The sequence below is a fragment of the Oncorhynchus mykiss genome, chromosome 6 (genome assembly GCF_057628025.1).
Source record: "Oncorhynchus mykiss isolate SJ-2025 chromosome 6, ASM5762802v1, whole genome shotgun sequence".
In the NCBI taxonomy this organism is placed as follows: domain Eukaryota; kingdom Metazoa; phylum Chordata; class Actinopteri; order Salmoniformes; family Salmonidae; genus Oncorhynchus; species Oncorhynchus mykiss.
Genome location: NC_143027.1, coordinates 34,127,981 through 34,145,975, shown reverse-complemented (window position 1 = coordinate 34,145,975; position 17,995 = coordinate 34,127,981). Strand labels below are relative to the sequence as shown.

Here is a 17,995-nt window from a genome sequence, read left to right as displayed (position 1 = left end):
ACCGGCGTCAAGAGCTACAGACAAATAATCCTCGAGAGCCTTACGTTCGGGAGCCGACAGAGAGTATAGTCTACCCCGGGGGGGAGTGGTTCCCGGAAGGAGATCAATACTACAATCATACGACCGGTGTGGAGGAAGAGAGGTGGCCCTGGACCGACTGAACACCGTGCGCAGATCGTGATATTCCTCCGGCACCCCTGTCAAATCACCAGGCTCCTCCTGTGAAGAAGAGACAGAGGAAACAGGAGGGATAGCAGACATTAAACATTTCACATGACAAGAGACGTTCCAGGAGAGGATAGAATTACTAGACCAATTAATGGAAGGATTATGACAAACTAGCCAGGGATGGCCCAAAACAACAGGTGTAAAAGGTGAACGAAAAATCAAAAAAGAAATGGTTTCGCTATGATTACCAGAAACAGTGAGGGTTAAAGGTAGCGTCTCACGCTGAATCCTGGGGAGAGGACTACCATCCAGGGCGAACAAGGCCGTGGACTCCCTTAACTGTCTGAGAGGAATGTCATGTTCCCGAGCCCAGGTCTCGTCCATAAAACAGCCCTCGGCCCCAGAGTCTATTAAGGCACTGCAGGAAGCTGACGAACCGGTCCAGCGTAGATGGACCGACAAGGTAGTGCAGGATCTTGAAGGAGAGACAGGAGTAGTAGCGCTCACCAGTAGCCCTCCGCTTACTGATGAGCTCTGGCTTTTACTGGACATGAAGTGACAAAATGGCCAGCAGAACCGCAATAGAGACAGAGGCGGTTGGTGATTCTCCGTTCCCTCTCCTTAGTCGAGATGCGGATACCTCCCAGCTGCATAGGCTCAGCTCCCGAGCCGGCAGAGGAAGATGGTAGTGATGCGGAGAGGGGGGCAACGGAGAACGCGAGCTCCTTTCCACGAGCTCGGTGACGAAGATCAACCCGTCGCTCAATGCGAATAGCGAGTTCAATCAAGGAATCCACGCTGGAAGGAACCTCCCGGGAGAGAATCTCATCCTTTACCTCTGCGCGGAGACCCTCCAGAAGACGAGCGAGCAAAGCCGGCTCGTTCCAGCCACTGGAGGCAGCAAGAGTGCGAAACTCAATAGAGTAGTCAGTTATGGATCGATTGCCTTGACATAGGGAAGACAGGGCCCTGGAAGCCTCCTCCCCAAAAACAGATCGATCAAAAACCCGTATCATCTCCTCCTTAAAGTCCTGATACTGGTTAGTACACTCAGCCCTTGCCTCCCAGATTGCCGTGCCCCACTCACGAGCCCGTCCAGTAAGGAGAGATATGACGTAGGCGACACGAGCAGTGCTCCTGGCGTAAGTGTTGGGCTGGAGAGAAAACACAATATCACACTGGGTGAGGAACGAGCGGCATTCAGTGGGCTCCCCAGAGTAACACGGCGGGTTATTGATTCTGGGCTCCGGAGATTCGAAAGCCCTGGAAGTGGCCGGTGGATCGAGGCGGAGATGGTGAACCTGTTCTGTGAGGTTGGAGACTTGGGTGGCCAGGGTCTCAACGGCATGTCGAGCAGCAGACAATTCCTGCTCGTGTCTGCCTAGCATCGCTCCCTGGATCTCGACGGCTGAGTGGAGAGGATCCGAAGTCGCTGGGTCCATTCTTGGTCGGATTCTTCTGTTACGGTGAGTGAATGAGGACCCAAAAGCGAACTAACTTAAACAGAGCTTCTTTAATAACCAAACGTAGGTAGGCTCAGATAGACCGGCAGATTCCGACAGGACAGGACAAGGTTACAGCAAACAGGACGATAGTCTGGTTCAGGCATGAAACACAACAAACAAGAATCCGACAAGGACAGGAACAAAAACAGAGAGAGATATAGGGACCTAATCAGAGGGAAAAAGGGAACAGGTGGGAAACGGGGTGAATGGGTAGTTAGGAGGAGACAAGGCACAGCTGGGGGAAAGAGGGGGAGAAAAGGTAACCTAACAACGACCAGCAGAGGGAGACAGGGTGAAGGGAAAGGACAGAAACACACAACATGACAATACATGACAGTCACAGTCATACTCTGGACCTAGTTTTGTCCCATGGAATAAATGTTGTGGATCTTAATGTTTTTCCTCATAATCCTGGACTATCGGACCACCATTTTATTACGTTTGCAATTGCAACAAATAATCTGCTCAGACCCCAACCAAGGAACATCAAAAGTCGTGCTATAAATTCACAGACAACACAAAGATTCCTTGATGTCCTTCCAGATTCCCTCTGTCTACCCAAGGACGCCAGAGGACAAAAATCAGTTAACCACCTAACCGAGGAACTCAATTTAACCTTGCGCAATACCCTAGATGCAGTTGCACCCCTAAAAACTAAAAACATTTCTCATAAGAAACTAGCTCCCTGGTACACAGAAAATACCCGAGCTCTGAAGCAAGCTTCCAGACAATTGGAACGGAAATGGCGCCACACCAAACTGGAAGTCTTCCGACTAGCTTGGAAAGACAGTACCGTGCATTACCGAAGAGCCCTTACTGCTGCTCGATCATCCTATTTTTGTAACTTAATTGAGGAAAATAAGAACAATCCGAAATTCCTTTTTGATACTGTCGCAAAGCTAACTAAAAAGCAGCATTCCCCAAGAGAGGATGGCTTTCACTTCAGCAGTGATAAATTCATGAACTTCTTTGAGGAAAAGATCATGATCATTAGAAAGCAAATTACGGACTCCTCTTTAAATCTGCGTATTCCTTCATTCCTCAGTTGTCCTCAGAGTCTGCACAACTCTGCCAGGACCTAGGATCAAGAGAGACGCTCAAGTGTTTTAGTACTATATCTCTTGACACAATGATGAAAATAATCATGGCCTCTAAACCTTCAAGCTGCATACTGGACCCGATTCCAACTAAACTACTGAAAGTGCTGCTTCCTGTGCTTGGCCCTCCTATGTTGAACATAATAAACGGCTCTCTATCCACCGGATGTGTACCAAACTCACTAAAAGTGGCAGTAATAAAGCCTCTCTTGAAAAAGCCAAACCTTGACCCAGAAAATATAAAAAACTATCGCCCTATATCGAATCTTCCATTCCTCTCAAAAATTTTAGAAAAGGTTGTTGCGCAGCAACTCACTGCCTTCCTGAAGACAAACAATGTATACGAAATGCTTCAGTCTGGTTTTAGACCCCATCATAGTGAGACTGCACTTGTGAAGGTGGTAAATGACCTTTTAATGGCATCAGACCGAGGCTCTGCATCGGTCCTCGTGCTCCTAGACCTTAGTGCTGCTTTTGATACCATCGATCACCACATTCTTTTGGAGAGATTGGAAACCCAAATTGGTCTACACGGACAAGTTCTGGCCTGGTTTAGATCTTATCTGTCGGAAAGATATCAGTTTGTCTCTGTGAATGGTTTGTCCTCTGACAAATCAACTGTAAATTTCGGTGTTCCTCAAGGTTCTGTTTTAGGACCAATATTGTTTTCATTATATATTTTACCTCTTGGGGATGTCATTCGAAAACATAATGTTAACTTTCACTGCTCTGCGGATGACACACAGCTGTACATTTCAATGAAACACGGTGAAGCCCCAAAATTGCCCTCGATAGAAGCATGTGTTTCAGACATAAGGAAGTGGATGGCTGCAAACTTTCTACTTTTAAACTCGGACAAAACAGAGATGCTTGTTCTAGGTCCCAAGAAACAAAGAGATCTTCTGTTGAATCTGACAATTAATCTTAATGGTTGTACAGTCGTCTCAAATAAAACTGTGAAGGACCTCGGCGTTACTCTGGACCCTGATCTCTCTTTTGAAGAACATATCAAGACCATTTCAAGGACAGCTTTTTTCCATCTACGTAACATTGCAAAAATCAGAAACTTTCTGTACAAAAATGATGCAGAAAAATTAATCCATGCTTTTGTCACTTCTAGGTTAGACTACTGCAATGCTCTACTTTCCGTCTACCCGGATAAAGCACTAAATAAACTTCAGTTAGTGCTAAATACGGCTGCTAGAATCCTAACTAGAACCAAAAAAATGTATCATATTACTCCAGTGCTAGCCTCCCTACACTGGCTTCCTGTCAAGGCAAGTGCTGATTTCAAGGTTTTACTGCTAACCTACAAAGCATTACATGGGCTTGCTCCTACCTATCTCTCTGATTTGGTCCTGCTGTACATACCTACACGTACGCTACGGTCACAAGAAGCAGGCCTCCTAATTGTCCCTAGAATTTCTAAGCAAACAGCTGGAGGCAGAGCTTTCTCCTAATGAGCTTCGTTTTTATGGAATGGTCTGCCTACCCATGTCAGAGACGCAAACTCGGTCTCAACCTTTAAGTCTTTACTGAAGACTCATCTCTTCAGTGGGTCATATGATTGAGTGTAGTCTGGCCCAGGAGTGGGAAGGTGAACGGAAAGGCTCTGGAGCAATGAACCGCCCTTGCTGTCTCTGCCTGGCTCTTTCCACTGGGATTCTCTGCCTCTAACCCTGTTACAGGGGCTGAGTCACTGGCTTACTGGGGCTCTTTCATACCGTCCCTGGGAGGGGTTCGTCACTTGAGTGGGTTGAGTCACTGATGTGATCTTCCTGTCTGGGTTGGCGCCCCCCCTTTGGGTTGTGCCGTGGCGGAGATTTTTGTGGGCTATACTCAGCCTTTTCTCAGGATGGTAAGTTGGTGGTTGAAGATATCCCTCTAGTGGTGTGGGGGCTGTGCTTTGGCAAAGTGGGTGGGGTTATATCCTTCCTGTTTGGCCCTGTCTGGGGGTGTCCTCGGATGGGGCCACAGTGTCTCCTGACCCCTCCTGTCTCAGCCTCCAGTATTTATGCTGCAGTAGTTTATGTGTCGGGGGGCTAGGGTCAGTTTGTTATATCTGGAGTACTTCTCCTGTCCTATTCGGTGTCCTGTGTGAATTTAAGTGTGCTCTCTCTAATTCTCTCTTTCTCTCTTTCTTTCTCTCTCTCGGAGGACCTGAGCCCTAGGACCATGCCTCAGGACTACCTGACATGATGACTCCTTGCTGTCCCCAGTCCACCTGGCCGTGCTGCTGCTCCAGTTTCAACTATTCTGCCTTATTATTATTGGACCATGCTGGTCATTTATGAACATTTGAACATCTTGGCCATGTTCTGTTATAATCTCCACCCGGCACAGCCAGAAGAGGACTGGCCACCCCACATAGCCTGGTTCCTCTCTAGGTTTCTTCCTAGGTTTTGGCCTTTCTAGGGAGTTTTTCCTAGCCACCGTGCTTCTACACCTGCATTGCTTGCTGTTTGGGGTTTTAGGCTGGGTTTCTGTACAGCACTTTGAGATATCAGCTGATGTACGAAGGGCTATATAAATACATTTGATTTGATTTGATTTGATGTGACATGCTGGTAGAAATGAGGTGAAACGTATTTACGTTTGCCAGCATTAAAGTCCCTGGTCACTAGGAGCACCTCTTCTGGATGAGCATTTTCTTGTTTGCTTATGGCCTTATACAGTTGGTTGAGTGCGATCTTAGTGCCAGCACCGGTTTGTGGTGTTAAATAGATGGCTACAAATAATATAGAATAATACATTAGAATTGATAACAGTCTATCAGTTACAGAGCTCAGAGATGGAGCATGGCATTTAGGTAGCACTGAATGGTCTCTGATGAGTCATTCACATGTGGACAGCTCAGCTTTAGAACACCTTATTCGTTTAATCGACTACTCATCTTGATTAGCTGAATCAGGTGTGTTAGTGTTGGGCTGGAACTAAAGCCTGCACACCCTGTATCTCTCCTCTCCACACAGAGCCTACATTGCTTCATTGATTCATTTAGCCTCTCTGTGATTGCACATGTCAATCATAAATGGTCTGCAGTAGTAACCATTAACTATCTGTCTCCCTATGTGGTCTTCTTTCCCTCTCTCTTGCTCTCTCTCTCTCTCTCTCTCTCTCTCTCTTGCTCTCTCTCTCTCTCTCTCTCTAGAAGGATGGTAAGGTGGTGGATGGCAGTCTGTTGGGGGATGCCAACGGCGTAGAGCCTGGTCCAGGAAGAGTGAAGGAGTCTGGGAAATGGCAGAAGCCCCAGTTCACACACAAAGCCCTGATGAACTGTTGTCTGATCAAATGGATCATAACCAGCAGGACAACACCAGACAAAGGTGAGGAGGGAGAGGGTGGGGGCGGCTGGAAGGTGAGGAGTGGGGAAAGGTGGAGAGAGGGGTATGGGACAGAGACAGAAAGGAGAGAGGGGGTGGAGAGAAAGGAGGAGAACTGTGTAGTCAAATGTTTAAACTCTAATTAACTGGATTGGAATTGATTCATGAATTGACTGGCCTGACCTCTCTTGGTCCCTTTGGTTGAGCCGACACGTTCAGTACCAGGAACATTTACCACGGGGTCAGAGTTCACACACACACTGTATTTGATTAATCAAAGGCCCTTCTTTTGCTCATTATTTTGGAGCTCTTAGTTACACTTCAGTGGCTAAGCTTGTATAGACCAGGGTTTCCCAAACTGGGTCCTGGTCCCACCCCCCTGGGTGTATGTTTTGGTTTTTAACTTACCACCACACAGCTGATTCAAATTGCCAACTCATCATCAAGCTTGGATTATTTGAATCAGCTGTGTGGTGCTAGTGCAAAAAATGAAACGTGCACCCGGAGGGTGCCACAGGACCAAGTCTGGGAAGCCCTGGTATAGACTGGTAACAGCTAAAACGGCCATTAAAAACATCAACTGGTTGCGTACCTCTCCCTCTCCCTCTGCATGTCTCTAAATGTACAGCATTCACATCATACTGTTCTATCAGACGTCTGTTCCTTGAGTGAGTGCCTCAGAAGTTTACTGTAATGGCTCATTAGCGCCACCTTGTGGCGTAAAATGGGAAATGCACATTTAAATATTTAGTGCATGATACTGTTGCGTTCACTCTGTGTATTCTGTATTCTGTTCTTAATAATGTAACTGCACCACAAGGATTGAAAGGTATAGAGTTATTCTAGAATGTAACAATGTATCAAAAGCTGATGTTTCATGGATGTTATTCTAGCAGGTCAGTGAAAGGTGATAAGGAAGAGAGAATCACATCCTTATATATCCTATAGATTCTGTTTCTGTGGTCACAGTCACAGTGTTCTGTGTCAGCATCATGAACATCAGATAGAGGGAGAGAGAAAGAGAGAGAGAAAGCGAGAGAGACAGAGAGAGAGAGAGCGAGCAAGAGAGAAATAGGAGGGAGAGGGGGGAGAGAAAGACATAGCGAGGTGGAGGTAGAGTGAGATAGAGAGGGAGACTGGGAAGAGAAAGGGCGATAGAGAGGGGGGATAGGCTTTGGTCCGTTTGCTACCGTGAGTCCCTCTAATCTGCTGGATACACAGAAGCCTATTTCATGTAACGAACCGTTATATCACCTGTAGCATGGTCAAGCAAGTTAATGTTTTCAACAGGTTACTAAACATCTACTGATTTAGAACCACAGAGTTACCGCAAGTCAGCACAAAGACAACAGGAGCACTGCCTGCGCTATTCTAGCACCATTTCAGCTTAAACATTTAAACATAATCAAATCAACAAGGCAATATATGCTTACGTTTAATATACTGGAAACAAACTGAAAGATATATCAAACAAATTGTCCAATGTTGCTAAATATCATGTGGCTGTCCATGGTACTGATTTATGTATGTGTGTGTATGTGTGCTTGCAAGCAAAACATTTTTTTTTTGCTCACTCTCCTCAAACATGTTGGCAAAACGGTCTATGGCTCTGTCATACAGTACACTTTTAGTTTTTGTTGTTATAGGCTACCTAGCTAAAATGCTTGCTTGTTTAACTTCCTCGCATGGACAACAATGAATCACAGAACCAGCTAAGTTAGCTAGCTAGTTAACATGAACCTACTAGGCGACATCTAGGCTACATATTGAACTTCAATGGTTTCCGGCCAGTGGCACAACATATTACATTGTGGTTAGATCATAATCATTGGCCTGTACAGAGAATTAAATCAAAACCACAAGTCCAAATCCCCAGGGCCGCTAGCTACTGCAGGACATCAACACAAGCAGACCAGAAACAGACAAGATTTTCTGAAAATTACATTTTGCTTAAGAAGTGATTTGATTGGTCTGAAGCCAAATTCAAACTGGCCTCCCTTCGGGGGAATTTTGCTGCAGCAGGACAACCCACAGTTGAGCTCAGCTCAACGCTGATTGGCTATTTATTAATTCTTTTTTTTATCAAGGGAGGCAAAATGCTTGCTGGCATCAATCAATCAAAGTGTGTACCTGGAGTGATCACCCACTCCAGGTAATCTCTTCCTCTTGTGTGTCTCTCCAACATAGTGCCAGGCTCTTCTAGGCCAGTGACCTATACGTGTGGGAGACTAGATAGCGTGATGTTATTAAGTTACAGCATGGGTCAGAACAGAGCAGAGCAGGTCAGTGGGGTGCTTCATCCATTATAGGGTGGAACGCTCATTCTGGGCTTTCCTCCCGTCTGGTTTGTGGTCTATCTTGCTCTCGGCAGTTTGTTAGTATTAGCAACCCTATATTGCCACTTTTCAGTGAGTGGGTGTTTTTGTTGTTTTTAAGACTGGTACAGACACCAAGACAAATGCATGTCAGCGTTTTTGTAATGGCATTAACGTTTTTCGGTGTTCTCCCTGACTTCTGGGTCTGTCTGTCTGTCTGTCTGTCTGTCTGTCTGTCTGTCTGTCTGTCTGTCTGTCTGTCTTTTGACCTACAATTAATTAGATGTATGCCTGCCCTTCCGTTGTGCCATTGATTAGATGCAAACCTATCCCCCCATCCTCCTCTGTCCTCCTCTGTCCGTCTGGCCAACAGCACCCATCCATTCATCACTCTCTCTGCCACTGCTGAATCAGCAAGCTCATGTACTTCTCTTTCTCTCCTTTTTTCGTTCTCTCCTTTTTCGGACCTTCTCTGCTCCCATGCTGTCTTTCTCTTTCTCCGTCCTTTGTTATGTAGCCTAGGGGTGTCCGGGGAAAGCATTTTTTTGTGTATGACAGTGTTTGCTCTCCCTTCTCTTTCTTAACTCCAAATGTCAGAGAAGAGATAGCTGATAGTTTCAAATATGGGGCTGCTATGACTGTTACTATACTGTTAAGATGTTATTTTGAAAACAGATCTCTCTCTCTCTCTCTCTACCCTCCCACGTTTCTCTCTTTACTCAGTATGTCCCTTTGAAAGTTGGCTAATGCAGTTCACAGTCTAAATCCCCATAATTCACAATTCCATGCAGTTTAAATAGGGACATAATACCCTACAGATCTGTTACCTAAACCACATTCTGGCTCAAAATAACCCGGACAGATGGAGTTAGAGAAAAGAGGAGACAATGGAAAAAGAAAAGGTGGAGAAATAGAGATAGAGAGGGGTGATGATGGAATGACAGCGGGTGATAGATATGACTTCTTTTCATTTCTCAACATGAGAGAGAAGAAATGTGGGCAGGTGAGACCCAGGGCGAGAGGGAAAGAGAGGGGGGCATATTTCAAAGGGAGAGAAATTAGCTTTTGGGTAAAAAGTATTATTTTAATTGCCTGGCTGTGGCTGTCTCTAAACCTGCAGGGCTGAGGTGAAGTATGAATGAGTGATTGTCATCTGTATCAGAGGGATTGGTATGAGTTAAGATGAATTGGGTGTATATATGATTGTCCTTGTTCGATAGAGCTATTGGACTTCTTTCAGCGATGTTCCTATTGGCGGATTCATTGCCAAATATACAAGCAGACACAGTCTCTGAAAGACTACAACTTGTCTTGGGCAGTGCTTTGTGCTTTGGCCCACCTCCCTCCCCCAAAGCGGGCTTTATTTAAAAGAAGTCCAACACTAACAACAATCCTTTGACCCCCTAGTATGCATAGTAGCCCGGAGGGAGGAGTAGTTGTCAGTGGATGCAGTAAGCAGGTGTGTGTTTGGTAGGGCAAACTGGGATCAGTTTCAGGAGCTAAGTGAAAGGCTGGTCATGGGTCACATCAACACCATCATCCTGGAAACGCTACACACACTCCAATTCCATACCGCCCCAACAGATCCACAGATGATGCAATCTCAATTGCACTCCACACTGCCCTTTCCCACCTGGACAAAAGGCACACCTATGTGAGAATGTTGTTCATTGACGACAGCTCAGCGTTCAACACCATAGTGCCCACAAAGCTCATCACTAAACTAAGGACCCTGGGACTAAACACCTCCCTCTGCAACTGGATCCTGGACTTCCTGACGGGCCACCCCCAGGTGGTAAGGGTAAGTAACAACACATCCACTACGCTGATCCTCAACACGGGGGCCCCTCAGGGGTGCGTGCTCAGTCCCCTCCTGTACTCCCTGTTCCCTCATGACTGCACGGCCCGCCATGACTCCAACACCATCATTAGGTTTGTGAATGACACAACAGTGGTAAGCCTGATCACCAACAACGATGAGACATCCTATAGGTAGGAGATCAGAGACCTGACCGTGTGATACAAGGACAACAACCTCTACCTCAACGTGATCACGACAAAGGAGATTATTGTGGACTACAGGAAAAGGAGGACCAAGCACGCCCCCATTCTCGTCGACTGGGCTGTAGTGGAGCAGGTTGAGAGCTTCAAGTTCCTTGGTGTCCACATCACCAGCAAACTAACATGGTCCAAGCACACAAAGACAGTTGTGAAGAGGGCACGACAAAACCTATTCCCCCTCAGGAGACTGAAAAGATTTGGCATGGGTCCTCATATCCTCAAAAGGTTTTACAGCTGCACCATCGAGAGCATCCTGACGGGTTTCATCACTGCCTGGTATGGTAACTGCTCGGCCTCCGACCGCAAGGCACCACAGAGGGTGGTGCGTACAACCCAGTACATCGCCGGGGCCAAGCTTCTTGACATCCAGGACCTCTGTACCAGGCAGTGTCAGAGGAAGGCTCTAAAAATTGTCAAAGCCTCCAGCACCCAATTCATAGACTGTTCTCTCTGCTACCAAACGGCAATCGGGAACCGGTCTAGGTCCTTGAGGCTTATAAACAGCTTCTACCCCCAAGCCATAAAACTCCTGAGCATCGAATCAAATGGCTTCCCCTCCCCCCTTCTACGCTGCTGCTGCTCTCTGTAGTTATCTATGCATAGTCACTAATAACTCTACCTATATGTACATAAGTAATCACTCCTCTCAATGGTGCCCTTTCCTTGAGAGCAAAACAATTCACCTCTCTTGTCTCCATTCATTTAACGCGGAGCACTGACACGCCCTGGCCTTAGTATTTTGTGTTTTCTTTATTATTTTGGTCAGGCCAGGGTGTGACATGGGTATTTATGTGGTGTGTATTGTCTAGGTTTTTTTTTTGTAGGTTATGGGATTGTGGTTATTGGAGTTGTCTAGGAAAGTCTATGGTTGCCTAGAGTGGCTCTCAATCAGAGGCAGGTGCTTATCGTTGTCTCTGATTGGGAACAATATTTAGGCAGCCATATTCTTTGAGCGTTTCGTGGGTGATTGTTTCTGTCTCTGTGTTTGTTGCACCAGATAGGGCTGTTTTGGTTTTTTCACGTTTATTGTTTTTGTATATTGTTCGTATTTTCATCTTCATTAAATGTTTATGAATAACCACGCTGCATTTTGGTCCTCCTCTCTTTCAACTGAAAACCTTAACGAGCACCTGCTCCCTCTGACCAGAGGAAACATAATAAATTATCACCAGACCACTTCTGGTGACCTTCACCGATTCCACAGCACCCAACTCTGTTTTCACCCACCCCGAAAACACAAATTGGTCAAAACATCACTCCTACTGTCACAGCCTCTCTGCTGCTGTATGTTGGTCACCATTATTCAAGTTTGTGGGCATGCCCCCTCTACCTAGCGGGCGGTATCAGGATTCGCTATGAATGCAGGAATTTGTGGTTTACTCTGAGCAGACGAATACATTTCAAGTTGGCATTTTAGTCATTTACGTAGCAGACGCTCTTATCCAGAGGGATTTACAGTAGTGAGTGCATACATTTGAATACTTTTTTCATATTGGTCCCCCGTGGGAATCGAACCCTCAATCCTGGCGCTGCTCTACCAACGGAGCAACACAGGAATACACAGGGAATGGACATTTCCCGATTCTACCAGTAAAATGAAAATGTGCTGGTTCTAGCTTGTGGTTTGGATAATTGTGATGTTTATGATAAAAACGTAATGTTGTTGAAAACTGCTGTTCACAAATGCTCTCCATCCAACCTCACTGAGCTCGAGCTGTTTTGCAAGGAGGAATGGGAAAAAATGTCAGTCTCTCGATGTGCAAAACTGATAGAGACATACCCCAAGCGACTTACAGCTGTAATCGCAGCAAAAGGTGGCGCTACAAAGTATTAACTTAAGGGGGCTGAATAATTTTGCAATTTTGCAATAATTACAATTTTGCTGGTTAATAACACTGGAGTGATAAATGATCAGATGGTCATGTACAGGTAGAGATATTGGTGTGCAAAAGAGCAGAAAAGTAAATAAATAAAAACAGTGTGGGGATGAGGTAGGTAAAAATGGGTGGGCTATTTACCGATAGACTATGTACAGCTGCAGCGATCGGTTAACTGCTCAGATAGCAGATGTTTGAAGTTGGTGAGGGAGATAAAAGTCTCCTTAGCATGGTTATATGATCAATTTTGTACTTTGTGTGGTTACGTAGTTAAGACCCAACTTTTACAACAGTTTGTACAGTTCCTCAGGTACACACGTGTTACAGGTGGTATATTTAAAGTCTTTCACATGTGATCATGGAACAAGATAGGAGAGCGGGAAGGGGAGTTGAAGGGTACTTAAATGTGAGGAATGTGGACAGAGTGAGAGAAACAGACAGAGAGAAGAAGAGAAGAAAGTGGTGGAAGTGTGTGATGTTTCATGTGAAAGGTCAGGCTCTTTAGAATGTCCTGTTTGATCTCTCTCCCTCTCTCTCTCTCTCTCCCTCTCTCTCTCTCTCTCTCTCTCTCTCTCTCTCTCTCTCTCTCTCTCTCTCTCTCTCTCTCTCTCTCTCTCTCTCTTCATCTCTGACTCAAGCCCAGTGTCACAAACTCCAAACAGACTGGGAAATGTGACACACACACACTGTCTGCCCTCTCCACACAGTTTTCAGCATCAGTTGATCTATCGGTCTGTAGTTTGATATGACGGGTAGGATAGTTATTATCTGAGAGTTCGCGTTTTTTGTTACTTTATTTACTGAGTGGATCACTTTGCGTGTGTCTCATTGACGTGTTAAGTTGTGACTAGTTTTTCTCCAATCGTAGCTGTCTCTTCTCGTTGGAATCTTGCATCGATTCTTCTAGTGTCATCTCATTGGAGTCTTTAGTTTGGCATTTGTGGCATCTCTATTCAGAGCTGAAGTCTCGTCTTGTCTAGTCTAGTTTATTCTCTTGTCACCTTGTGCTGTCTGGTCTCGCCTGGTTGCTATGGGTGCTGTGATGGCAGCTCTCTCCCTGGAGGCCAGGAGGCGTCTGTCTCGCCCCAGCTGTCTGTCTGACTGTCACCATAGGGCTGCACGCTACCACCGCTCAGGTAGGCTCTCACCCCACTCTCTACTACTCTTCTCTCTGGCTTTCACCTTACTCTCGACCTCTCTACTGTGGCTTTTTCTCTCTATGCTGTTTATTTCTATACTCATGTTCTCTGTCTGACTGTCACCATAATGCTGCTAGATACCACTGCTCAGGCATTGTACACCATCACATGTACCATCTCTCTCTTTCCACTCCCTCCCTCTCTTTCCTCAGTAAGTCCTGTTCTGAATATGGCTCTACGGTGTTTAAAAGCAGTATTTAGACATGTCCATATTGGTGTGTATCTTGTCTGTTTGTGTGTTGGACTCTGTTAGAGTAGGACTGTTTTCCCCAGCCAGATACGAATAGCATGGCTCAATCCTCAGGCGATCTATGGCTCAGCTGTCCAGAGGCTGGGTCTGGAGCTAATGATGATCCACTCACTGACCAGATACCAGACATTCAGCTCTTTCCTGTCTGTCTGCTCTGAAGCAAACTATGTTTTTTGTGTTGAACAAATTAGATAATGAGCTGATATTTGCAGTGATGCTGGCTAAAATGCCTCCATTGATCAGCCGTCTGTCTCTCCCCTCGCAGCCGCAGCAGCACACACGCGCACACGCACACGTACACACGCACACACGCACACACGCACACACACACACAAACACACACACACACACACACACACACACACACACACACACACACACACACACACACACACACACACACACACACACACACACACACACACCACACCACTCTGTGGAACCAAATCACTGTGGGTATTGAGTGACTGGAGCGACATACTGTAGGGTGAGATTTACAGTAGCTAAGTGTTTTCGTGAGGGTAAAGTTTCCAACTGGTATTCACAGACAGACAGACAGACAGACATACAGACATACATGCACACATTTAGGATCACAGGTTATATGTCTATCTAATTGCCAAGAAGGCTTCCCTAACATGTCAGAGTATTGATGCTTGTAGTGTATAGATATAAGGATATGGAGTGGTATAGTTAGTGCTGTGGAGTTAAGAGCAGATGACAGGGGAGAGGCTCAGCACAGGTTCATTGATCTCTCTCACTCTGGCCTCTCGCTGTCTCCCAGCCATCTGCATCAATGCATTAGCGAGCGCTTACACACACACACACGTCTCCATCGCCATCTTACTCAAAGCATTAGCAAGTCCACACTCATCAACTACTGTATCTTATCCTCAGTGTTCCACCACTTATCCACAGATATGTCTCACACAAGTGGGCACATACACACATACAGAAACATCTCCTTTTATTGTCTTCTGAACACAGCCCTTGTCTAGCACTTGCTGTGTGTGTGTGTGTGTGTGTGTGTGTGTGTGTGTGTGTGTGTGTGTGTGTGTGTGTGTGTGTGTGTGTGTGTGTGTGTGTGTGTGTGTGTGTGTGTGTGTGTGTGTGTGTGTGTGTGTGTGTGTGTGTGCTTGATCCTCCTATCGGGCCTTCTGTCTCAGTCTGGAAATGTGACTTCACCCCTGGTCCCCAAGCACTACGTCTGAAAAGAGAAGATGAGAGGGGGAAGGTGGTCAGAAAGAGAAGAGAGGGAGAGAGAGAGAGAGATCGAATGGGAGATAGATGAAGAGAATAAAATAGGGAACCAAATGAGATACTGAGCCTGTGGTTAGAAAGTGTGAAGGAATAAATGTGGGGGATGGAGGTCGGCTGGAAAGAGAGGTGAGACGGATGAGATGAACAGAGGGAGGAGAGGAGGGGCGATATGGACAGAAAGAGAGGAGGTTTGGAGTGGATGAAGAGAGTCACTGGACTGCCCACTGTAGCTTCATCATCTGTGGTTTCTTATGGGACAGAGGGGAAAGAGAGAGATGAAAGGAGGGTGGGGGGGAGAGAGAGAGAGAGCGCAGAAGAGGAGAGAAGGGAAGGCTACTGGCGGTAAGGGATGGGCGGTGCTTGCTGGTAGCTCTTCAGTCCATCGGACACCTCTCAGCTCTACACAGACCCAATCCTCCGGAACCCTATGTAGTCACTACCTGGAATAAACTGGACTGAAAATACTGGCCGTGTGAACCGCATTAGCTTGAATCACATCGAACCTGGCGTGAACCCAACCAGATCTGGACCAGATTCGATTGGACTGGACTGGACCAAGTGTTACTGAGAGAAAGAGGAAGGAATGGTCGGGAAACAAAGAGAAATAAGTGCAAAGATTGTTCGTAACGTCTTAGAAAGTGGTGTTTGGTGAATTATCAGAGACTAGAGTACTGATATTTAACTAGTCTATTGATCTGTCAATTATAGTATTGATTATATTGTGGATTGATTGAATAACTGATTGATTTACACATATTGTATACTATGACAAGATCTAAAATAAGGAAGGAAGGAAGGAAGGAAAGGCACCCGGTATTGTGTTTCATTCACAGAGAGGGACTGTTTTAAGTTCATAGATTCTGTTTCTTTATGTTGTGGATGTTCTTATATTTCTGTTTATATCGTGGGAAAGATGAGATGATCACAGTGAGGTGTAGGATTTCACTCTCATCACTTCTACACACCTTCCTGACTCAGCAAGTTAGTCATCTGATTCACTTCAACGATTCACAGTTTTAAAACAGATCATGAACCGGATATCACAGAACATCGATTGGAATTCTCTGTAGTTCCTGAAGGTGATTTTATCCAGAGATGATTCAGTCATTCAGTCCCCCAAAATGACGGCTCTAAGATGATTGACGTTTACTATTTGGACTGTAAAGGTGTACAGCGATGCTCTATCAATGGCTATCTGTCTGGATTTTTGAGAACAACTGTGTAGGAATGACAACAAAGTTTACTTTAGACCGCTCCTCACCACCAAAATAAGTGGCCTTGGACTCAACCTCTATTTTCCCACAAGGTCAGATCTAAAGAGAGCGTTTTTTCCCCATGTCTACCCACTTTTTAATATTTTCCATTCCATAATCTTTGACATTTTACATCCATTTTCTTGTCCATTCTTTCATGCTGCCCTGCTCGTTATGTTAGCACCAGCTGATAAGCTTAGCCAAGCCTCCAAGTACCTAGCCTACCTGACTGACTGGTGGATAGCCTAGCATCTGTTGTTCAAAGACAGCGACTATCACTATCATTAACCTTGCACCTGCTGGAGTCTTCCCCCCTCCCCCCTCCTCCTTTCCCCGGGCACCAGGCCTCTGTGTGTGGGCTTTCCCTCAGCGGGCTCCTCTCCCAGCCATGGGGTTTCAGATCCAGGGCATGGAGCTGTTTGCCATTGGTGTGGTCATGATCATGTTTGTGGCCGTGCTCAAGGGCTTTGGCATCCTGGAGCCCATGTCCTCCTTTGAAGGTAAGGGCCCTGATGAGGCTCCAGTAGGCTAGAAATCCAATGAAATGGCAGGGAAGCAAAAATGCTGGGGGTCTGTATCTTTTTATTCCATGTTCACAAATGGGCACATGGCATTTAGCTCAATGTTTCAGCTAAGGCAGGGCATTAACTATCTGCTATCTGAGGTTGGGTGTTCAAACTGCATCTTGTATTTGGGAGGCAAAGTGGATTTTTCTATTTTTTATTTTACCTTTATTCAGTTAAGAACAAATTCTTATTTTCAATGACGGCCTAGGAACAGTGGGTTAACTGCCTGTTCAGGGGCAGAACAACAACTTGTCAGCTTGGGGGTTTGAACTTGTAACCTTCCGGTTACTAGTCCAACGCTCTAACCACTAGGCTACCCTGCCGCCCCTATGTGGTATCTGGGTAACTAGTATCTGGGATAGGGCATTTGGTGTTTGCTATTTTGGCATTTGATAGATTCTAAGATAGTATAGAAAGAAAGTTGCACACTCTATATATGTTCCCAACAATTGAATTAGTCAACTTAACCAAACATAAAGCTGCCATCTTCTAAGGCTGGGGTAGGGCAGTTGGGCATTCTGAGACAGGCGATTGTGGTATCGATTAGGAAATATCTCTCAAGAGAAAAAATGTTTTAGTGGGCATTAAAGTCAAGTTTACTGTAGAGAATAACATCATTCAGATTCTATAAAGTTCCCTGAATAATATATAGTTGTAGGCCAAAGGCCAGACAAAGTGTTCTGTAGCCACTGTGCCAAATCAATTACAATAGAAAGCCTTCAACCCCACATTAAAGTGCTTCGGTTCAGACTTATCACAGACATCATAAGCATTAGAGAGTAGTATAATTCCATATGTGCCTTTTATCTTATTATCTATGGATCAGGTAAATGTAGTATTTGACACATTCATTGCTCCTGTGGATAGACTCAAGCGAAGGTGGCGATGGTGAATCATGTTGATCATGCAGTTTTTTGTGAAGGAGTGGTTCACCCATTATTCATAGTATTCTTTTGTTCTATTTTTCTGAACCCAAACTTCTGTCCTCTCTTCTCGCTCTCAATTCCTCTACAATGCATCTCTCTTCTTCTTCTTAACATCCTGCCTGGCCACCCTGGTGAGATATGTTCTCTCTCTCTCTCTCTCTCTCAATTCAATTCAATTCAATTCAAATGGCTTTA

The 17,995-nt window shown here is 45.5% G+C and overlaps 1 protein-coding gene across 3 annotated transcripts in view; it reads left to right on the top strand.

Annotated features, from left to right (window-relative positions):
• The window catches only part of kcnip3a (potassium voltage-gated channel interacting protein 3a), a 46,820-nt gene that overhangs the window by 19,823 nt on the left and 9,002 nt on the right, over positions 1–17,995 (top strand). Inside the window, exon 2 of one of the 3 annotated variants that reach the window (XM_090237732.1) lies at positions 5,925–6,096. In XM_090237732.1, coding sequence (XP_090093858.1) covers positions 5,925–6,096 — 172 coding nt within the window. Of the gene's footprint in view, positions 1–5,921; positions 6,097–13,336; positions 13,435–17,995 lie in introns of those variants that run through there. The other 2 variants (XM_021606274.3, XM_036979968.2) reach the window with 2 other exon arrangements.